The 24845-nt window shown below is 35.3% G+C and overlaps 1 protein-coding gene across 2 annotated transcripts in view; it reads left to right on the top strand.

Moving 5' to 3' along the window:
• The window catches only part of RBM46 (RNA binding motif protein 46), a 38298-nt gene extending 17166 nt beyond the window's left edge, over positions 1–21132 (top strand). Inside the window, exons 5-6 of one of the 2 annotated variants that reach the window (XM_056118956.1) lie at positions 12630–12689; positions 19145–21132. In XM_056118956.1, the coding sequence (XP_055974931.1) occupies positions 12630–12685 (56 nt within the window). In that variant the 3' untranslated portion in view covers positions 12686–12689; positions 19145–21132. The remainder of the gene's footprint in view (positions 1–12629; positions 12690–19144) is intronic. The other variant, XM_056118957.1, reaches the window with a different exon arrangement.
• The last annotated feature ends 3713 nt before the right edge of the window (positions 21133–24845 follow it).

Raw genomic sequence — 24845 nt, 5'->3', positions numbered from 1 at the left:
CTTGTGTATTGTTTTAGCCATGACTGATAAAGTTTAAAGAAACAGTAGTTTTGGCATGCCTCTTATTCAAGTATACTTTCCTAAGCATTTGAGAACTAATGAGAAATAAAACATTTTTTCTCATATATTATTTTTTCTCATCTAAAAAAAACTTAGTCTACTTTCAGCATGCTTCTCCCATCCTGGGAGGATCCTAAATTACAAGGCACCATGGTTTACAAAGTTGTTCTTAATGGAGTTCTTAAAGACAAGCAGTGTGCCAGCACCGATCCCACCACCAGTGTGGCCATCTCTCTACCGATGTCTTCAATTTCCCCCCATCCCCACCCTGCCTCTTTGGCAAGCACATTGTAAGTTCAGTTGTTATAGTTTGGTGATTTTAATCTGTGACTTTTTGGATGAAGAAGAGTGTGTTACATAAACTCAATGGATGGGGCCTTTTGGGAGTGCAGAGAAATGCATCATTCCCTGATCTGAATTGTAAATCTTCAGGCAAATTTATGGCAGGAGTACGGCACAACATGAGCAAACACATCTGCTTGAAAATTAGAGTGGTGGGTTAATGGCAGGCAGTCTCTGTGTAATGGCTGCTTGGGTTTTCTCAGTCAGAGCTGATAAAAAAAAAGGAAAGATGTGGACTCTGGTTAATTGAAATTCCACCAGCTCTGCTTTTAAAAACTTTCTCAGATTTCTTTCAGTACACTATGAACAGTCTTCTCCTCTGAGCAGTTTCGTAGCAGATGATCCATCTTTATTTGTGTGGATTATTTTATGTGTTAAATATTCATCTTTTTAAATGTCTTCTGTAAATTTTTCAGTATCAGTTTTGTAGATGACTTGCATATTATCAGTTTGACCTGCATCATTCAAATCTTCCATTTTTTCCCTGTGTAGTTTAATGAAAAAATATTTAGCATATAGTAAACATAATGGTCATTATGTTTGCTCTCCCTTTAATAGCATGAAATTGGATTTTGATTTCTGTTATCACTTGTAACTTGTTTGAAAAATTATGAACGAAGATAGCAGGATAAAGGTACTCTACACTGTTCTGAGAAGTTTTAATCTGAAGTATATGTGGTACTTTTTTTCCTTAGGAGCTATAATTTCCAGATTGGTGGGCAGAAATGCAGAAGTAAAAACTTCAGTTTAAACATTACAATAAGTTGCTTTCAAATAAGAAATTTTTTCAGCTTTTTTTCTTTTTAAGAAATAATTTAAGGGGATAGTAAAGTACTACATAATGGTTATATAATGACATGTAATTTGAAGAAAATAATATGTTTAGAAAGTTTTTCTTTCTAGTTTAAGTTACAGAGCTAGCTAAATGTGATAGTGCATTTTAAAGTATAAAAATGATTTGCTTTAAAATTCAGGTGGTAAATAAGTAGGATTAGCGTCATGATGCATTTATTTTTATGTGACCAAGTTAATAAAAATTCCATTAACTCAACTATGTTTCTTTGACCCTCTCAGAGGGCCCAGAACTCATGCAGATGATTTCTCTTCCTCATAAAACATACTTTTCTCAGAAAGATAATTATCTCATATTAATCATAATTTTTATTTTTTAAGGATCATTATTGTTGTGGAGTTAGTACTGTGAGAGAAGCAGTTTAATAGACTAACCAAGTTAAAGTATTAGAACTCGTAGTCTCAGCCACAGACTCTGTGACCTTGAATTGGCAAAGGAGTGAATTGTTTATTCATTGTAGACCTCAGTGTCTTCACCTCTAAAATGTCAGGGTCTTACTTTTTGAGCCTAGAGAATTCTTTGATCTATCAAATTGGTGGTTTTCTTTAAATATGGTTTAAGACAAAAAGAGGAGGGCTGGAGAGATGGTACATCAAGTTAGTAAGTAGTATACACTAGCCTTGCTTGAGGCTGAACCTGGTTTAATCCTCGGCATCTCATATTGAACCCTAGCACTACTAGGAGTGATCTTTGAGTTCAGAGCTAGGAGTAATCGGCATCTCATATTGAACCCTAGCACTACTAGGAGTGATCTTTGAGTTCAGAGCTAGGAGTAAGCTCTTGAGCATCACCAGGTGTGGCCCCAACCCCTGTCCCCAAATTAAGGACCAGAAATAAAGCCAGAAATGTTTTTATGTCTACCATGATAAGTATTTGAGTTCCAAACATCTAAACCAAAAGCTGCTTTTAGAAAAATTAACTATTAACCATTTATTATCCATTACTTTATACAATTCAAAGCTTAATGTCTGTCTACTTCACAATAGATAATTGGATAAAATTAAAAAAGATTCTATTTATATAAGAAATATTTGCTTTTGATTGTTTTCTTACCAGAATTTATCAGTTATCAAAAATGAGAGTTTATAATACAACTTAGTACTTAGAAGATTAAAAATTAGTTTTTACTTAGTATAGAATTTAAAAAAATAATGCAGCATATTAAAAGCATATTATATTTCTAGTATTTGTTCCAGAGTTGTTTGATTTCATTTTATCCTTTACTTTTTAGTTCAATATTTTCCGAAAACACTTAATTGGAGTTTTTAACAGAAATTTCTGCTTTAAAATTAAAAATTCAAATTATTTTGTCCTTTTTTATATTTAAAAATAATGATTTGTATATTTTCAGCTCCGTAAAAATTCCATAATAAAATTTGCATTTATTGTCCATTCTTAGATGTCACCAGCAGTTCATAATTTTGCCACATGGTGGCATCTGAATATTTTTTTAAGTGTGCCATAGGAAAGAATTTGATGTTATCGTGACTTCTCTGCTGTATATTCTTAGGGGCACTAGGGGGGCTTATGATCAGTAAAATCCGAGAAATTGTACTTTATTCTTCAGCCTGTTATATTTTCTTTTTGCTTCCTGTTAGCATTTAGTAGACAATAATGGTTTATGCAGTAACCTATAATTTTAGCGAATGAAGACAAAGATGTTTGTGAAAAGTGACCTTAATTTTATTTTTTAAATCTTTAAAGTTATTCAGTGTTAGTTTTCTTGGACATTTTGGTTAAGATTAAAAATGGTAAGAATTCTCGTGAAGTAATCTTGCATGTATCATCTATCCTATAGCAATTTGTGCTCTATCCTGGAGTTATATATATTCTCTATCCAACTCCTGGTAATAAATTACCTCCAGCAATGGTATCCTTGCCTCTGAGAAGTTTAAATGAAAGAGAACAAAAAAAAAGTAAAGTTAATCTCAATTGAGTCACCAGAATGTTAACAATGTTTGGATTTTCTTGCATCTTAGAACTGATATTTGACTGATGACATTTTCAGTATATGGGCCATTATTTATCTCATAGAAGGTGACATTGAACTATAAAAAATGCCTAGGTGGTGACATTGAACTATAAAAAAATGCCTAGATGGTGATTTTTCTGTATGTAATTATTCATATTTAACAACTTATTTGGCTACTGCCTTCCTGTATTGCTTTAATGCAGTAAATACAATCTGTTTACCACACGGATAATGACTTCTACAATGATAATTTGTTTAGAAGCTGTAGAATTGTTACCATTTGAAAACATCAGTCTATGGTAATTGTATTGCCTATTAATTTTCCTCTATTGTATGTTTAAATAGTGTAATTTGATTTTTGGCATATATTAATTCAAGGAATTGACACTTTAACACATGTGAGTAAAGTCAAAATTTTGTTTCTGAAAAACTACAAATAATTCAAACAGGGAAATATTAATTATTGATTAGTTGAGTCTTACCTAAGTATCATATGTGTTTCCTTTGAGTATCACAAATCAAGTTTCCTTGAGTGATCAAGAATTCTTTTGTTGTGAGACCTTGTGTTATCAAGAATTTCTTGGAGGGGGTTTCTTTGCATGAAATTCAGGTATGTAAAATAAGGAATTACTGAGGATACAAAAAAAACCCAGAAAATTGTTCTTTTATGTTAGCGGTAGAGGGAAAGTATTAACTTAGTTTCTGAGGGGGATTTACAGGTAAGATGCAGTGCCCATAATTGTTTTCATCTCTCCCCCATGCCCCAGTTTATGTAGACAGTAAACTTTAAGTCTTGTTTAGAAATGTCAGAATATATGGGAGTTGTTTGCTTATTTTATAGTCTTCTCCTTCTCATCCAACAGCATCTACTTCTCTTGATAAAACTGCATTTTTATTTCCTGGCTTATTTGTAATATGGTTTAATTTCCTTGTTTATTCACGGTGTAGTTTATGCTAAAAACAAATCATTGCTACAGTATTAGCAATGACCCAGAAGAGGAATGTTTAAGCTTTTCCTCTGACTCTAAAACTATGGAAAGTAGATTGATGCTATTAGGCACTCTTTCAATGAAAATGGTAAATAAGAAACTATCCCATTGCCTTCATACTTTATCTGATTTTTTAAGTAAAAGTAATGTCAATTCCTAGTTGTTTTGAGGAATTTTTATTTCCAGTTCCTTAAGCCTGGTATTCTATATTGAGAATTTTTCTATGACACAAAATGTTTTATTTTTTTAAATATATTTTTGTTTGAGGGCCACACCCAGTTGTGCTCAAAGGTCCATATTTGATGTCAGAGATTCAAAGAGGGGTCAGCCAAACACAAGGCAAACATCTTAACCCCTGTATTATCTTTTTAATTCTGTGACAGTCCTCCCGTTGTTCATCGATTTGCTCGTGCGGGCCCAGTAAGATCTCCATCGTGAGACTTGTTACTGTGTTTGGCATATCAAATATGTAATGGGGAGCTTGCCAGGCTTTGCCGTGCGGGCGAGATACTCTCGGTAGCTTGCTGGGCTCTCCGAGAGGGGTGGAGGGATCACACTCGGGTCGCCCATGTTGGCTGCTTGCAACGCAAAGACCCTACCACTGTGCTATAGCTCCAGCCCTAATTCTGTGACACAAATTAAAAAAAATTACTTAAGGCAACATTCATGACTTATAATACTTTTTTGAAATTTGAGTTACAAAGTTACCAAGTTAGTCATGACTGAGTTTTAGGCATAGTTCCAACACAGTTCCAACAGAGGTCACATGTCCCCAGTTACCCTCCTAATTTCTCATTCTTCCTTTATGGAAGACACATCAAGCACTCCATTATTCTCCATAGTGACCCCTTCTCTCCACCAGTGTCACACTGTCCTCTTCCCTGACCAGTTACCCAACCACCCCTTTTCCCCCACTCCAGCTTCCTGTTGAAGACCAGTTCTTATGCTAGTTGTTTCTGTCACTTCTGGGCATTTGTTCTTCCCCTGCTATGTTTCTTTGTAATCCTCTTTATGAGAGAGATCATTCTGTGCCTTTGCATCTTCCTCTGACTAACTTCACTCAACATACTACTTTTCAGATCCATTATCTTTTCTCGTGGCCAAGTAGTATTCAGTTATGTATATTTACTGTAGTTTCTTTATCCCATCATTCTTTCATATAAACTTACGTTTCCAGATTTTGGCTAGTGTGAATAATGCTGCAGTGAACATAGGAATGCAGATGAATTTTCTGCGTAGTGTTTTTGGGAACTTGGGGTATATTCTCAGAAGTGGAATTATTGGGTCATATGGAAGCTTAATTCCTAGGTTTTTTTTTTTTTTTTTAGGAATGTCCATATTGTTTTCCAAACAGGCAGGACCAGTTAAGATTCTCACCAGGAGTAACACCTGAGCGTTCTAATGTGATGCAAAAAGCCAAAAAATATTTTAAAAAAGTATTTTGTTGGTCCCCCATTAGGTGCATATATGTTTAGATACGTTTAGGAGTGTGAGTTCTTCTTGATTACATCTCCCTTTGTCATTAAGAAAATACCTTCTTATAGATCTTTTTAAATTTTTTTTTGAACTATACCTGGTGATGCTTAGGGGTTATTCCTGTCTTTGTGCTCAAGGATCCCTTTTGGCAGTGCTCAGGGGACCATATGAGATTCCAGGATTGAATCTCTGTCAGCTGCTCTCAAGGCAAGCGCATTATCCTGGCCCCTCTCACAAATTATATATGTCTCAAAACTTGTCTGATAACAAGCGTGGCCACCCTGGCCTTCTTAAGGGAGTTGTTTGCTTAAAATATTGACTTCCAACATTTGATTTTGAGTCTCTGTTTGTTCTTACTATTCAGATGTGGTCTTTTTTGTAGGCATTGGGTTGTATTCAGTTTTCTAATCCATCCCTGCTCTCAGTCTGTGTCTCTTAATTAGTGCATTTGTGCCATTGACAGACTATAGTCGTAGAGTTTTATGTAAGTTTGTTGTGTTTGTAAGATTTGTTTTGTCTTAAAGAATCCCCTCCAGTGGTTTTTGTAGAGTTGTTTTTGAGTCTGTGAAGTTGCAGAGTTTTGTTTATCCTTGAAGCACCTTATCATTCCTTTATATTTATGAGAAATATCATTCTGTATCAGTCCCTGTCCTTCTGACTAACTTTACTCATCATGATGCTTTTCAGGTCCATTTATGTAGGAACAAATTACGTGATTTAATCTTAGGGCTGAGTTGTATTCCATTGTGCATTCCATATGTGCCATAGCTTACTTATCTAGTCATCTGTTCTTAGACACTTGGTTTGTTTCCAGATGCTGATTATTATAAATAGTACTGCAATGAACATAGGAACGAGGTGTCTTTTCTGAATTGTGTTTTGGCGCTCCTGAAGTATATCCCCAAGGGTGGATATGCTGTGTCATATGGAAGCTCAATTTCTAGTTCCTTGGGAAGTATCTATACCTACCAATAGTGAGTGAGAGTCCCCTTTTTCCACATCCCCCACCAGCGCTGTTCGTTTGTTCTGTATGATGTGTGACAGTGACACTGGTGTGAGATGATATCTTACTGGATTGATTTTCATTTCCCTGATGATGAGTAGCGCAGAGCATTTTTTAAATCCTACTTGACCACTGTATGTCTCCTTTGAGGAAGTTTTTCTTCATCTTTCCCCATCATTAGTTTGGCCACTCCTGGTGGTGATCAGGACTTAATCCTGGCTCTGCACTTGGGACTCATTTCTGATGGTGTCACCATGTGTAGTGCTGGGGATCAAACCCAGGTTGGCTGCCTGCATGGCAAGCATCCTACTTCCTGTACTATTGCTCTGGCTCTTCCCCTTATTCTTAATGTTTTTTTTCTTGTAGAGTTTTACCAGTTCTTTATTTATCTTGGCTATTGGTCCATTGTCATATGTGTGGTAGGCGATACTTTTTCCCAGTTTATAGGTTTTAGTTTTATTCTAGTCATAGTTTCTTTTATGATGCAGAAGCTTCTTGTTTGGGGGCCTCATCCAATATTGTTCAGGGACCCAAATGTGGCACCAGGAATTTGAAATGGGGTCAGCCAGATGCAAGGCAAACATCTTAAACCTTGTACTATCTCTCTGGCCTGTGACATAAATTTTTTTTACAATTGTCAAATGTTATATGTGAGACATGAACAAATTGAAATAGAGTTGACTTTTTTAAAATTGTAAAGCATCTTTTGTTATAGAAGGTGCCATATAAGTATTGAAGAAATGTTCTTAAAACAATCCACAATTTTTTTCACTTATGAAAATGAGTATTATTAGTGAGAAGATTTTATTTCAGCATTTAGAATATATTAGGTACTCTGCCAAATGCCTTTATTTAAGATATAATTTTGACAGTTTTCAGAGGTCAAAACTTTATGGTATGTCTATAATTTATTTAACAAATGGAGCGACTCAAGCATTAGATTTCTTCAGGTTTTTCCTGAAGTTAACTGAGCAGTATGCTCTTACTGCTATTCTTTGTTAATGTTTGAGAAAATACTACGAACTTATAAAATATTGCAGGCAAGAGCAGAGCCAAAGCTTAATGGACTGGAGCATATGCTCTGCCTGCAGGATTCCTGGGCTTGATTCCTTGAGCTGCATGCTGTCCCAGGCACAGCCCCCCGACCCCCCAGAGTACCATGAGTGAAGTAGCTGCTGAGCATCATTAGGTGTGGATACCCCAAATATATTACTGGCAAGTTGTATTTTATGACTGAAATATGACAGTCTGGGATTTTGTTCCATTCTTACCTTCTTTTCAGAGACAATTTTTCCTTCACCAGTACTACAAGCCCATACATACCAGACTACTCAGTATCATGAAGATTCACAGGATCTTAAGTGAATAGGTTGCAAAGATCTTATGAATATACCCTGTTTACTAGCTAACTTTGTTATTTTAGATTTTACTGTAGGGCAAACAATTCCCAGTGGGTAGAATGTGGGTCAAGGTGGCAGATAATGGTTGTTTGTTTTCCCATCAGACAGAATTTTAATTAGCTTATTTATGTCAATTTCATGATCTTTGGTTCTGTAATTTTTGCTTTATAATTATACTAAAAGAATCTCAGTACATAATTGAGGCATATATTTATCATCCTAATCATGTCTGCTGTGCTCTTTCATTCAGCGACTTGCTAATAGTTTAATCAAGTCCTTTGAACTCCATATTCTGTTCAGAGGACTTTGTTTGAAACTCCATTTTATCTAACCTATTTAACTAGGAAAAAATTCTTGCTCTGATCATCACCATTATTGGTTCTTCTAGGGCCTTTTCTAAGGACCCTCATCTTTCCTCTTTTATTAAGCCTTTCTTAAAAAATGTTAATTTGGAATGACTTCTCTTACAGCATTAATAAGTGATTTGGTAATTTTGCTTTACTCTTACACAAATTTTGATTTATACAGATTATAAAGCCAAGGTACTTTTTTGCCTATGTGTATTTTGGTTCTCTTTCGTCAGTATTTAACTGTTTTGCTTTTCAAATAATTGAAAGTGATATACTTGTGTAATGTTAAAAGATAAAGATTTTGAAGATAGATGAAGTTTGGTTGCACTTTGAGCAGAAAGAACAAAGAATTGGAAACTAAGATACAGAGTTGGTAGCTGCAATTAGAAAATTATAAATAATGTGCATCAAGGTAATATTCACATTTCATTGGAGTAGATATTATAGTACATCATTTCAGAATTCTGATAGAACAAGTGTTTTAAAATAGTAAAAAGCCTTGGAGTACAAACTGGGCTATTACATATGCATTATATATCAATGTATATGTATTTAGACCTATAAAGTTTGAATAGTTTTAGAATAGTTTAATAATGACTTCCAAACTATCTAATATATTAATATTTTCATGTCTTAAAAATGTAGAACTGAATATTATGGAGCATTCTGTTAATTTTATTAACTCATAAATCATGAGTGTTCACAGTGGCATCTAGCATGGTCAGTCCTTTCTCGGTTTCCAGTTGGCTACCTGGATATATTAAAGACAGCAACAGAAAGCTGTGGCAACTATAACTTAATGAAATGTGTTTCTTAATTAAGAAGAAAATCATAAGTGACTCCGATCCATGGGCTACAGAATGTTTATTGTGTTAGCAGGTATGAAAGAAACATTCAAACTGGGGAGAGCATGACAAGGTTAAACAAGGTTAAGCATGCAATGTGTATTTGTCTTGAATGAAATTGATCTGGTGGAATCCCCAGTACTGGGTATGGTCCCCTCAACACCTTCAGGAGAACCTCTGAGCCCAGATCCAGGAATAATTCCTGAACACGTGTCTTTGTCTGTGTCCCCCCCTCAACACCACCTTGCAGAAGATAGCGTTGACCTCCTGTGCATCATTATCAGAGTTTGGGGCTGACTGAGAACTTGGCAGGGACTAGAAATATTTTGAAAGGAATCCTTTCTGAGCAGTGAATGTAAACAGTGCTAAAAGTATTTAGCAAACCTTGTAGAAAAACAGATGTGTTGTCATCTAGCTGTGGGCAGAGTAGAGCTACAGCACGTTAAATCCGACATATTTTCTTTCTGTATAAGAATATTTTACTTATGGGGCTGGAGCGATAGCACAGCGGTAGGGCATTCGCCTTACAAGCGGCCAACATGGCCGACCCGAGTTCGATCCCTCCGCCCCTCTCGGAGAGCCCGGCAAGCTACCGAGAGTATTCGATATGCCAGACACAGTAACAACAAAGTCTCCAATGGAGACGTTACTGGGCCCGCTCGAGCAAATCGACGATCAACGGGAGGGCCTTTACCTTACCTTACCTTACTTATGTTGAAAGTCTGTTTAGTATAGCCGTCTTCGACAGTGATCTTAATGTTTTTTTTTAACCACATAATTGTCACAGAGTTTATGTCTTTCTTTTTTGCAGAAAAGTGAGGTGTAGACATTAAGTGGATCTATTTTTTTTTAATGTGCTACTTTCTGAAAAACCTGGTGTGACTGTTTTATGATGAAACAGTAATTACGTGGTATGGTAGCTGGATCTTTGGAACAGCTTGTTCAGGTTCTACTTCAGCTTCTGCTGTGTTACCATGCATTTTTCTGCTGTGGAGATAATGTCTTTCCTTAAACTTCATGATCCAGCTTCTCTATCTTCAGACTTTTCCTTTTTTGCAGCTATCTCATCTCTCATTCTTCATAGAATTAGAGAAAGCTAGAGTTCTGCTTTGAATTAGGCTTTGACTTGAAGGAGTGTTGTAGCTGACTTGATCTTCTATCCGGGCCACTAAAATTTTATACTAGCTACAGGCAGTTTCTCTTACCATTCATGTGTTAAATGTAGTAGCACTTTTTGGGCAACGGTTGGAGGCAGTGGAGCTTACCAGTATTGTTTAGGCAAATCAGTGTTCCGTCTGGAGGGACGTGCGAGGCAGTGCCATACCAGTGGTCAAAATCTGAGTGTATACTGCACATGCATTACAGTGCTTTAAGCACTCCTGGGTCCTGGAGTAGCACTTTTAATTTCTTTCAAAAACTCATTTGCAGCCACAGCTTGACTGACTGGTGCAAGAGGTCTGTCTCAGCTTTTGATGTTCCTTCCTTACTGAACTTTAATTTTATTTCTGTCTTTTGATTTAAAGTGAGAAGCATGTCAGTTGAATTACTTGGCGGCCACTGTAGGAGTAGCAACTGACTTCCTTTAATGTTGGCATTTTGTAGGGAGAGAAGATGCTTGCGGGGAGGGCTCTGGTTAAAGAATGCCAGTTTGTGAAGGTGCAGGGAGAATATACATTTATTAAGTTCTCTCTTTCTTCTTTAGTATCATTATTAGGCATCTCAGAAAATCTACAATAGTATCATCAAAAGTCACTGATCACAGATTACCGTAACAGATAAAGTGATGATGAAAGTGTTTGAAATACTGCAGAAGATAACCAAAATATGACACAGACATAAAGTGAGCACATGCTGTTGGCAAAATGGTGCTGATAAGCTTAACACAAGGGAGACATACCCTTTATCTTGGAAAGAAGATCTGCAGAGTTAAAGTGCAGTACAGTTAATGTTAATACAGGAATACCTGTGTGACAGACTCATTGCGCATATCCCGAAATCCTGTGTATTTAGTTATTTTTCCATCTTCAGAGGGAAAAAATAACAATATGACATCTGACAATCAGAAATTCTTTTAATCTATGATACAGCTGTACAGCAGGTAGGCATTTGCCTTGCACGCGGCCGACCTGGGTTCGACTCTTCCGCCTCTCTCAAAGAGCCCGGCAAGCGACCGAGAGTATCTTGCCCGCACGGCAAAGCCTGGCAAGCTACCCGTGACGTATTCGATATGCCAAAAGCAGTAACAAGTCTCACAATTTGTTGGACCCATAATCCCAGATTTCCTTAATCCAGTTAGGGATTGATATTTTAAGTTATACTTCGTTTCTTTTAAAACTGCCCCATTTTGCCTTTTCTCAGGATTCCAGGCACGCCTCTCAGGAACATCTCAACTTTAGTTTTTGCTGTCTTATATTCAGAAAGTTATTTCTTCTCCTTTTCCCCTTAGATTCCACTTCAGAATTGGCCAATCCCTGTCATAAAAGATGTATGCCCAAAATATGTGCTAACTTCTTGGGGTTTCTACTTGTCTATTCACAACCCAGATTGTTCTGTCTAGGTCATTTTCAGTGTTTTCAAATAGTCATGCTTTCAGTGTTTATTTGCATTTCCTAGTTCTTGACCAGAGGTATTGATTAAAATTTACATATTAGAAAAATTGGAAAATACTGTGACTTAATTTTTTAAACTGAATAATGACCTTCAAAAGCTCTTTTTTGGTAGCTCATGAAGCATTTTTTCCTGTGTTCATACTTTCCTGTACATGGAATTGAAGTTGGGTATTCATGGGTACCAGAAAGACACAGAGTACCAGAAAGACACCGCAGTGGTTGAATATCTAGAGTTATAGCATATATGGTAAAATTATACCTCAAGAAGATAAAATTTAGCTGTTAGAAAGCAAAATGTCTTTCAAGCTTAGTATTAATTTTGGCAATGATCTGTTTTTAACAGGAAATCAAGATTTTGATAATTTTGTTTTACTTGCATTCCTCTGGATAACCATTTATTAGAAATTTGACTATCTTGTTTGTATTAAAAATCCTCTGAGCTTATTAGGGAAAAGTTAACTAATAAAAAAGTTAAATTGTATAAAAATACAAGTATTTTCCCATAATGTATTAACTCACTTTTCATTCAGATATCAAACAAAATATTCTTTTCATCTTTGCAAAGCTTCAGAAATAACTATTTAATTCATCACTTATTCCTTTCTCTCAAAATTTATATTCTTATTTACTGATGAGAAAGATTTTTAAATTATCAAGGATTCCATGCACTTCCAAGATAGGATAACACCAATCTAAAGACTCAATTCTTTTCTGTCTTCACTGCTTACAGACAGGGAACACAATCTCTTCAGCCTGGACCTATGTAGAAGAATTTGGAGAAAATAAACAGGTAAGAAAAAGTCTGTTAGGAATGTTAAGTGATATATTTCATTTTCAGAAAGTCAGTGATTGATTTTCCAATGAAATTTTTTTAACTATTGTGGTTATTACAGGTTTGTTGATCAGAATCATTAAATTAAATTAAACAGGTTTGCATATTTTAGGCTTCTGAAAACATGCTAGTAGATATCATGACAACTAAATAGGAGAAAAATATTTTGAGATATGGAGTGGATATGTTGCATGCATATGTAAGGTAAAGGTAAGGTAAAGGCCCTCCCGTTGATCGTCGATTTGCTCGAGCGGGCCCAGTAACGTCTCCATTGGAGACCTTGTTGTTACTGTGTCTGGCATATCGAATACTCTCGGTAGCTTGCCGGGCTCTCCGAGAGGGGCGGAGGAATCGAACTCGGGTCGGCCATGTTGGCCGCGTGTAAGGCGAATGCCCTACCTGCTGTGCCATCGCTCCTAATTAGCTAGTATTTCTCAAACTTACCTGAAAATGGAATTCTTAATTTCCAACCAAAATTTACCAAAACTATTGATGTAGTTTGAAAAAAAGGTTTTACTTCACTTTTATTTTTTTTCAACCATGGTACTGAGAAGCATAAACCTAATAGGAAGTTAAATGTTTAAGTAAGAGTGATAGTAAAAATTATTGTAATCCAAATTTTCTTTCACGTGTAGAAACAAAAATAATGTGCCTCTCAGAGTAGCCAACATTTTACTAACAATACACTCTTAAGGTCTTTGTCCCTTCTCTGTGCCTCATTGGTTTTTGGTTTTTTTTTTTTTTTTTTTTTGCTATTTGGGTCATACCCAGCGATGCATAGAGGTTACTCCTGGCTCGTGCACTCAGGAATTACTCCTGGTGGTGCTTGGGGGACCATATGGGATGCTGGGAATCGAATCTGGGTTGGCCACGTGCAAGGCAAACGCTCTACCCTCTGTGCTATTGTTCCAGCCCCTGTGCCTCATTGTTGAAGAGGAAAATACTGTCTTGTAAGACTAAAATTTAAATAGTGCTCATTTTATTGTAGTTGTTTTTGACACACAGTATGTACACCACACATATTTACTGCATATGTTATATACAAAGGGATATACTGTGGGACATAACTAGCTTACAGATACAAATGTCATGTGCTTTTATTTAATTTCCAACTTTTATGTAGTTTGTTTTGGAACAAGGATTGCTATTTCTGATCAAAGTGAAACTTGAAGAGACGCTCTCTCTCATACAAGGCTCTTCTCTTTACCTTTTCCTAGTGAGTTAACATTCTTAAGCTGTTATAAATCCTAGAATGCTGCAGTTTGGGTCATAAAATTTCCTTCGTACACTATGCTTCTCTATTAATCTCTTGCCAGATAGTTTAGAAACTAGCTAAAAAACGATTCTCACATTAATCTCAGTTTAAAGGCAGGAGACTAGATAGGCTTGGTCTCAAGTTCTTTGAAAGGAAAGTACATCTAGGCATAATATCAGTACAGATTGTTAGATAATTGTCTTGTATTTGGTCCTCTGAGTCCTTTTTTCTTTGTTGTGAAGACATTTGAATTTTAATAGCTGTGTTTAGTATAGTTTTAAAATAATTTCACTGTTTAGTTTTTAATGTTTTCCCATTACACAGTATCCTCATTAATATTTCCTTACAAACTGAGTTTCAAAGCCCAGTGAAATAACTAAGGTCAAAAAAGTTTGGGAAAAATTGAGTACTACATAATCCCCTCGAGGAAAAACAATGCATTTTATCATATTTGAAAATTTTACTAGTAACTTGTTTGTTGTAATCTTTTTATTTTTTGTTGTAATTTAAAAAATTTTTTTAATAAATATTTTACAAAATTTTTAACCCAAGTTCTTGTTTTGAGGAACTTATGGGAATTATATGGGACGTAGTTTTGGAAGCCCAAGGAAGCAGGAGTTTTTAGATAAACATTTAATTGGGTATATTAAAGTATAATAAGATACACCATTTTATGATTTCTGTGTATACCTGTGAAAATGTCAATAGTCAAAAAAGTAGACATTTTCTTTACCCAAAAAATTGCTGCATGCCCCTTTGCAATTCATCTTTCCCTCACTTTTTTTTTAAAAATAATTTTATTTGTTGAATCACCGTGAGAGCAGTTACAAAGCTTTCAGGTCTAAATCTTGGTCATACAGTGAAAAACCCGTACCTTGACCAGTGCCCATTCTCCACCCTCAGCAACCCTAGTATACCCCCATCCCACACCCTCCCCCTACCTGTGGGGCAGATGATTTCCATATTACTCTCTACTTTGGGCTGGAGCGATAGCACAGTGGTAGGGCGTTTGCCTTGCACGCAGCCAACATGGCCAACCAGAGTTCGATTCCTCCGCCCCTCTTGGAGAGTCCAGCAAGCTACCGAGAGTATCTCGCCCGCGCGGCAGAGCCTGACAAGCTACCCGTGATGTATTCGATATGCCACACACAGTAATAACAAAGTCTCCAATGGAGACGTTACTGGGCCCACTCTAGCAAATCGATGAACAACTGGAGGACAGTGACAGTGACAGACTCTCTACTTTGATCACATTCAATATTTTGACACCAGACCCACCATTATTATTTGAGATTTTACCCCAACACTCAGATCTGCTGAAAAGGCAACAGTAGACAATTTGTTTTCTATTGCTGTTTATGAATAACATATGTCGCGTGGCTGCAGTAGTGGCCGTGTGATTTTGAAATTCCGAAATTTTAACACTTAAATCTGGAAGGATTTCTGCCAAAACTTGCTGGGTTCCGAGATTTGCTCCTGAGTCTCTGGGATTATGGCTGTTAAGCAGCTTGATCAGGAGCCAGAAAGGCTGTTCATGGGCGATGACTTGGGGTCTCGTTGGGGTGGGGAGGACAGGACCGCCTCCACCCCCAACCTGTGAGTCCCTGCGTGTCTCATCACTGCAGGCCCAAACCAGACTGTTCAATGGTCTCCCTCATTTCTTTCCCAGGAAACCACTGAGCTGATTATGCTCTTCATAAATTTCTTTACATTTTCTGAATTTCAAACCCTTGTTTTTGAAGGTTTAAATTAAAAGATACATTATAATGAAATGGTTAGTTTCTTAAATAGGACATTTATGAATATTGTTTTATGTAAAGTTCATGATTAGAATATGAAATACAAATAGTTCTTTCAAAGTATTTTGGAAAATATAAATATAAAATAATATAATAGGCTAGGGATGTGGCTGAAAGTGTAATTGAAAGTTACTATAAATTACAAAAATCTTTATAGCTGGCCTCTTGATTTGTTGTATTTGGATTGAATGTACAAAATAATAAGTCTTAACCTTTATATTCTATTATAGATGATTCTTTGGGGGGCTTGGGGTCCACACCTGGCAGTGCTCAGGGATCACTCCTGACTGACTCTGGGGACCTTATGGGTGCTGGGGATTGAACCAAGGTCAGCCACATGCAAGGCAAGCACCGTCCCTGCTGTACTACAATCCAACCCCCTATAGATTTTTTTTTAATTTATAACTGATAAAAGCGAAACTTGAAGAGATGCTCTCTTTCATACAAGGCTGTTCTCTTCACTTTGTCCTAGTGAGTTATATTCTTGGTATATGCCAGCCACATGTTATATTCTTGGTGTTCAGTGCTATTAAGACATGTTTTTACCTATGAAGTTGTTTCAGTTGGATGTTTCTGAGTTATGTCTATTGACTTAGAAATTGAAACATTAAAATGAATTTAGGAAATGAAATTCCAAAAAACACTTTAAGTTACAAAGTTCCTAAAATGTATTTCATAGTTTAAAATGAAATCATCATAGCATTTTAGGTTCAAATATAAAATGTTATAGCAGTTTTAAAAAGTAGTTTGGTAGTTTAACCTCAGAAAAGTGAAATATGGAGTTACCATCTTATCCAGTAATTTCATTCCATGTATTTACCACGATAATTGAAAACATATATCCACCATATCCCAGACTTTATAGACATTATTCATTAGGAACATTAGTCATGATAAACTGGTGGAGACAGCTTAAATGTCAGTTGACTGATGTATAAATGAAATATTAACCATACAATGGCCTACTGTTCAGCCATATAATGGAATGAAGGTCTGGTGCATCTTATCAACATGTATAAATCTTGAAACATTGTGCTATGAAGACCTTTTATATTGTAAGATTTCATTTTATATGAAAAATTCTGAACAGGCAAATATATATTAACCAGGAAAATTAGTGATGCTGGGACTGCCAGAGAAAATATGGGAAGCGACTGTTCCTAGGGCCAGTGTTTGTTTCAGGTGATACACGGATAAAGAAGATGTGTATAGAGGTATTTGTATTATATAATTTTATAAACACACAATGAAATATTTATTAGCCATTAAAGAAAGAAATCCCACCCTTTACATATTAATGGAACTAGAGGATGTATGCTTGTTAAGTGAGATGTCAAAGAATTATCACCATAGTGACAGTGTTGTTAAAATATATAAATGTGTTAAATAAGCATGCAGTCTTCTTCAAATGTACACAAGTTTATGACAAAATATTTTAAATTAGAAATGATTAATAGAAAATTTGTATCAGTAATAAAACCAAAACCAATAAAATGACCCAAGGACTTCATCACGTATTGTAGATGTTCAGAAGGAAGTAAACAAATTTTTAATTTTAAGGGAAATCCAAGTAAAAACCCAAAAAATGTATTATTTCATATTACTAGAACAACTGTTACTTTAAAACAGTTATGTATATCAAATCATTGTGAGGATGTGGAGCAACTTGATTTTTCGAATTTTACTGTTGTGATTTACATGGTCATGGAGATCTCTTGACCAGTATCTGTCCACACAGGTGAAGGAGAGAGAAATGATAGTACATACACATATGTATGTGGTCATACTGTAGATGACTGCCCACAATAGAAGGGAACAAACTCTTATTGTTTGTAATTTGCACCAATTTTTGAAATTACAGTGAAAGGAGCTAGAAATTAAAAATACTTTTAAAATACGCATTATATGAAGTACACATTTGCCAAAACCAGATAAAAACTAAGCTCTGATGTAATAAGGTTTCCCGTCACTTAAAGCCCTTGACTGCAAAGGAATCGGAGGACTTCGGAATCCCTGAACAAATTTTGTTTTTTGGTTTGGGTGTTAGTGACATGAGTTGTACAATTATCAATAAAATCAGCAATCAAATATATGCATTTTACAGCATGTAGATTATATCTACGTTTATAAACTGTTAAGAGAATGAAATAAAAGTATAAAACTTGAATTCTGAAATTGGCTCTGTATTATTCCCTTAAGAAAGGGGAAAGAAAATACAGCTTCCAGACTGAGGCAAAAACATGGGATTGAAGAGCTAAGATACTCATTCAGAAGAAAAACTAGGGGTAGGCAAGTAAATTTATGCTAGGAGTTCTGAATTAATTCAGAATTCCATAAAAGTCCATGAGCTGGGTTTTATTTTCTATGACATAAATTGAGCTAGAGCAAATAAAATGTCTCAGTATCTAAAGTTAGTATTCAATGTATCTTCTAATCTCTAGATGTTTTTCCAAATACAGCTTTAGTTGTAATAGTTGTGGGAAATGCTTGAAAAAATCTTCTAAACATTTGAAGCTCCATATATCCTAATTTCCATAATATTGGATTTTTCTTATTCTCTTAATTATATCTTCCAATAAAGTTATCAGTCAGTTGTATGTTTTAAAATTATTTAATATCCTTTATCATGTGAGGACACAACAGTTGATTATAATATTTTAAATTCAAGGTTCACCATAGGAGACTATCCCAGTGTTCTGTTCTGACTTAAGTGCTGTGCAGTTCTCCATCTTTGTCAAACCTTCCCCTTGAAGGTACTCCACATTTTAGGAATAGGCTGCATTAGCTCTTGAATGGAGATAGCCCAAAGTAAAAGTTAATTCTCTTCAAAAATTTCATTTCCCCATTGATGAGATGTACTATTTTAAGATTTGCTTTTCTAAGTAATAATGTCCATGACCACATTGTTAAAATTGGAAAGATTTCAATCTAGCTAAGCCATATCATAAATACATGTTTATTAAGGAATTAAATGTAGCTGTATACTAATCTTCTAGAGGTGAGAATAAGTTTTAAAAGCAATTACTTGAATTACAGGAACATGCGTATTTCTGTTTATGTACTCAGTTCTAGAACCTGTTAGGCCAAGTGAATAATTTTTGAGAGAAAGAGAAAAGCCATTTTGTGATATTTAGAGTTGTCCTACTTAGAATGTTAGAAAAACAAATAGTATTAAAATAGTTCCTTACCCAATTTCAAAATATTGAGAATATTTTGAACTGAATACTTTAGCTATATTTATTTCTTTTAGAGCAAACTGTTTTATTGATTTTGTGATACCGTACATAAAACTAAAAACTAGAATTTGCTAAAAATTAAACTATATTTAACTGATTTTTATTTATTTTTTTTCTAACTAGGTCCTTTCTGATGTTGCTTGAGCTTGAGCTTACTCTTCTGCAGTTGATCCCATTCGTGTTTGCTATATATTAAGTCCCATGACAAAAGTAGAGTAATGTTCAGATCTTTTAGGCCTTTAATGTGGTACCAGGCAATATAGAAAAAAATGTACCTGTACATTGGATGATCTAATTCCTTTTCTTCTATTTATCAAAAACACTACAGATTTTATAGATAATCGTTTTGTAGTCATTGTCACATCTGTGGCTTTACTCTAAAGAACATAGTTGAGTTTTTGGAAAGTACAGGATTTACAAAATTTGGTCTCTTAATATTCATACATATGGATATTATAATTAATGAAGCAGGAAATTATTGGTATATAAAATGAATATTGTGGAAGTAATATTTCAAACATAATTGGTTTTTAAAAATAATTTGGTTTAGATATTTGGATTTTCTGTACGATAAGTTGATAATGGTTTTTTGAAGTTTATTTTATAAAGATGGACTAGTCCTTTTACTGTTTTATGATACCAGTAGTATTCTAATGTTAAATTTGTGTGTTAAGTTGTATAAATGTTTATATTAGTATTTAAATAATGAAATATCGGGCGGTTAGTTTACACCAAATGTTTTTGCAGTCTAGGGTAGATGTTTCTGCTGGTTTGACGCCTAGTACACTTTCAAAAGAAATAGAAATATGAATTCGCTGTTTTATCATTCTCCATGAATGTTCCTTAATGTCAGAACAAAAATTAAAAGAAGCCCATTGTAGAACATGAGAAATCAGAAGTTGTCTTTTTTTTAATTAAAAAATGCAAAACAATAGATATCTAAGAATGCATTCTAGTATTTAAGATCTCTGAAGCATTATGTCATAAAAAGTAGTATCAACTGATTTGCAATGGCAGTGAATGCTGAAACGATCTTTACCAGCATTAGAATATTATCACGACTTTGAATGTTAGAACATTATGTTAAACTGTGATTAGAGTTTTAATGCTTTGTCTCTTTCAATTAAATTTGTGTCCACAAAGATGTGCAGCATAATTGTTCATGTATTTATTTACAGACTACAATTTCCGTCGCAGCTCAATAAATAGTCTTTCCCCTGTTAGTGCCACCCTCTCTTCTGGGACTCCCAGCGTGCTTCCTTATACTTCAAGGCCTTATTCCTATCCAGGCTATCCCTTGTCACCAACCATATCACTTGCTAATGGCAGCCATGTTGGACAGCGACTATATATCTCCAATCAGGCCTCATTCTTCTGAAGAAAATATTGTAAACATTACTATGAAAGTTTCTTTGTAAAGGATGCAAATTAAAATTCTGTTCTACTTTAGAATCGGATTTCCACATTTGGTTTTAAAGAGATAAATATGTATTTATTCCAAGATAGTAACTGACAGCCATAATTCAGAGTAACCTGTGGTTCTTGAGCTTATATAAATGCACAGTTTAAAAAGTTATTCAATGGCTTCACTTGAGAACGGTGCAACAAACTACTATTCTTTTTAAACTTGGAATTTTAAATACTTCTGGTTTCTACATGAGCAGTAGAATCCAGTAAATTTGTTAAATTTCTGCATAATAACTTTGCTGACTAGCGTTTCACTAATATTAAAGCACCTGCAGACAGTGGTTATGCTAGATTTGATTACTAAGGATCACTATCTGATTCGAGATTAAAACAATGATCGCATCTATTATGCAGAAAGAAATGAAGGGCAAGAGATTAAGATGCATATTTTTGCACAGTATTAAAGTAGCATTCTACCATTGTGGTCCTTGAACATAACTAAAAATATTTTGGTTATTTGTTAATAGAAATAAATGATACTTTTGCTGTTAATGTATTTAAGGTTTTTATAGTTATGCTTCATTTATGTTTTTGATATTCACTGTATAGTTGTTTAATAACTGTTAATGTTTTTTAATGTTGAAATCATGTGTTGTTTAATTTTGTACTTGAATTCAAATTCTTTGACATTAAATATATGATGCTTCTAATATGGGTGTGTTCTTTTTATTTATACACAAAAAAGATTTATTTATAATCACTGTTACTTGAAACCAATTTTTCTTACTGGTATAGAGTTACAGGTTGTGTCTCATAAGACCAAAGAAGAAGTGTTCCAGACAAAATTTTTAGTTATATAAAATCACAGCAGTGAAAATTGTTTTCAGGGGACAGCAGAATTTGTTGATGTACCAGTGAGCCTAATGAAAGCACATCATTTTGACTTAATAGTTTAGCTTGTAACATAATCAACTTCAAATAAATACTCAATTGATAATCAAATCTTTCCACTATTTTTTTAAAATTGATGTGTAGCTGTATGGACATAGGATTTGCATAAGTAGTTGCAAAAGACCCCATACAAAGATTATATTGATGTAGCCAGATGCAGTACCTCATTTTCCGGGTTCTTGCTTTAGTTTTTATCATTTAAAGGAATAGTATTTTTCCTATGTGTGAATTACATGGAATTTACAATCTAATTAGTATGACACTAATTTAATTTAGTACTCCTTCCCCAAACTTAGAATGAGTGTTTGTCTGCTATTGTTGGTAATGCACTTGAGATTGCAAAGGTAACAGCGACTCCTAGTGAGAAAGAAATCAGACACATTGTTATATTTGAGATGGTCCAAATAATAATTTCAAGTTGCTAAGTAGTTTGAAAAGGATTTAAACAAGTAGCTTAACCAATCACTCAGTGTATCTGAAAACGAACAGTATATGGGAAGCATCAACTTTGGTATCAGATTTGATTTTTTTTTTGCATTAAATTTTATTTATTTTTTTTCCCTTTATTTTATTTTTGGTATCAGATTTACCAGTCTGCCAAATAACATCTCCTCTAACTTGGACACTGAGCCATATTTTTTACATATGTAAAATAAATATACCTTATAAAATAAAGATCAATAACAAAAAGTGGTAGCTGAAACCATGTGGGTGTAGCACTGCACTGTAACACTGGCCTCCCGTTTTTCATCAATTTGCTAGAGCGGGCACCAGTAACATCTCACAACAAATTGTGAGACTTGTTACTGTGTTTGGCATATCGAATACGTCACAGGTAGCTTGCCAGGCTTTGCCATGCGGGCGAGATACTCTCGGTAGCTTGCTGGGCTTTCTGAGAGGGGCGGAGGAATCGATCTTGGGTCGGCCATGTTGGCTGGTGCAAGGCAAACGCCCTACCCGCTGTGCACCATGTGGGTGTAATTAAAATATAATTGTACCATTTTTTTCATCTCTCCTGACTCTTCCAGCTGAAAAAAAATATTAGTACACTGATATTAAACATTGTCTTTTTCTGTGATCTTAGGGCTCAGAAGTAATTTTAGTGTACAGGAAATTTTACTTTGCTTGTAAACCTACCTATTAATTATTGTTTAATTCTTCTGGACTTTGAATTGAGGGCTTCCCTGGTCACTGGATCACAGCCTATGACTGATGCCTAAGCTGTCTGACAGAGCCCACTGTGCAGAGAGAAACCATTGGAAAGAGCCATTTATCAGATTTTTTTGGTGAGGTTTGTGCACAGGACAGTGGCCGAGATATGCAGTATCTCCCAGTATGTGTTTGGTTTCATGGTCCATCTTGCGTAAAGTCCTTTGTAAGGAGGAAGAGAGGTTGTGCAGAAGTTTTTATTTCTCTTATTTTATAATGTGGAGCAGGAAAGATTTCTCTAAAAATGGTTCAGAAACTACAAGTCATTATAGAAAAGTAAGTCTGAATTTTAACTCCAAATGCATTTATTGGCGGGTATACTCCAAAATGAAACCTGAGTATATTCATAATACAGTCATGTCCATTTCAAATTACTATAATTCTTGCTATTCAGACAAAAAATTGAGTCACTTTCATTCCTAGGTTTTTTATGTAATTGGTTTTTTAAATGAGACATAGATCTTTGAATTTATATTTTTGGCTCATTTTTAACATTCTTTTCACACCCCACCCTTTAAATGCTATGATTAAAGAAAATTTCTTCACAAAAAAAGGTATCAAGTGACTAAATAAATTACAAACTTTAACAGATTTCTGGAATTTCTAGAAAAGCCTTTCCATTGTTTGCAGTGGACCTTTAAGGGTGAAAACATCATTGTGTCTAAAAACCAAAATGTAAGAAATAGCTTATAATTTTGCAAGAAATCTTTTTCTTTTTTGGGTCATACCTGGCGATGCACAGGGGTTACTCCTGGCTCTGTACTCAGCGATTACTCCTGGTGGTGCCCAGGGGACCATCCCAGGGGACCATATGGGATGCTGGGAATTGAACCCAGGTTGGCCACATGCAAGGCAAATGCCTTACCCCCTGTGCTATTGCTCCAGCCCCTGCAGGACAAATCTTACTGTCTTGATATTTAATAACAATTTACAGTACCTGGCAGGCTGCCATCAGTTCATCTAAAAACTCATTAAGTTTGATATTGAAGATGATTAACCATGTTCTAAAATGTACCTACTATAAGAGGTCTTTTATTTACTCAAATAGTGCTTTTTATATTGTGTGTCATAAAATAATGTGAGATAGGAGTTGTTACTTTTTTTTTTTGCATGAGACTATCTCAGCACTTTCAGTATTTATTTGTTTCACTTTATACACCTAGATTTTGTCATAAATTAACTATACATGGAGACTTTCTGAGGCCAGCTGACAGGAAAACGTTGGGATTTAGTAACCTGAAAAAAATGGATGTCATCAACCAAATCTGATGTATGAAACGAGCAAAACCCACCAAACCACACATGATCTGTGCCTTCAGTGTAGGAAGAACCAGAACAACTATAAAGAACACAAATTTCAGAAGTTCCTCTTTGAACCATGATAAAAAGTTTATGAAGAAAAAGGAGTATGAAGTGGGAGTCCAGGTGCTAAGGGTGACCTAGCAATGTCCACACCAAATGGAAAAAAATCAAAACCCACAAATCCTGATACATACACGCATTTTTTTTTTGGTTGTTATTTTTTTAAACAGCTCTAAGGGGTATACCTGGCTATGTTCAGAGCTTGCTCCTGGCTTCCTGTTGAGGAATCACTCCTTGCTATGCTCAAGGAACCAGGATATGTGGGGCTGGAGATAAAACTTTGGTCGGCAGCATACAAGGCAAATGCCTTAACTCCTACGATATCTTCCAGGCTACAAGCAGTCTTAAAAGGCATTGTTTTGGGGAAAAGTTAGTCCACAGACCTATGCTATGCCCGTTTAGATCTGGGTATAAACAGGGAAAAAGGAAATGCAAAATCATGCAAGACAATCACAAAAACAAGTAGGCTCACAAACCCCCTAGCCCCTACCCCCCAAATTTCATTAAAAATTGTGTTTGCACTGTCAGAACAATGGGACAATGAACAGAGTACTTGCCTTGCATGTGGCTAACCTGGTTCCACTGCCAGTATGATCTTCTCTGTCTTAGCACAGAGTGATCCTTGAGTACAGAGCCAGAAGCAAGCCCTGAGCATCTCTGGGGATGGCCCAAAGACAAACCATAAATTGTATTTACTACTGAGAGAGGGCATTCTTGAATTTCACTTTTATGAACCACGAAAAAAGTGCTACCCTATCCATGAAATTAAAAGACAAAAGCAGTTTAGTGAGTAAACATTGTAGGTGGTGAACATTCCTTTCAGCAACCAATAACAGAAAACAGGTACACAATAAAACTAAACTGAAATATCTTCACAAAAACAATTGGGAATATG

Source organism: Sorex fumeus, unplaced genomic scaffold, assembly GCF_029834395.1.
Source record: "Sorex fumeus unplaced genomic scaffold, SorFum_2.1 ptg000039l, whole genome shotgun sequence".
NCBI classification, from domain to species: Eukaryota; Metazoa; Chordata; class Mammalia; order Eulipotyphla; family Soricidae; genus Sorex; species Sorex fumeus.
The sequence above is the reverse complement of the archived record's forward strand: the minus strand, read 5'-3'. Positions and strand labels throughout refer to the sequence as shown.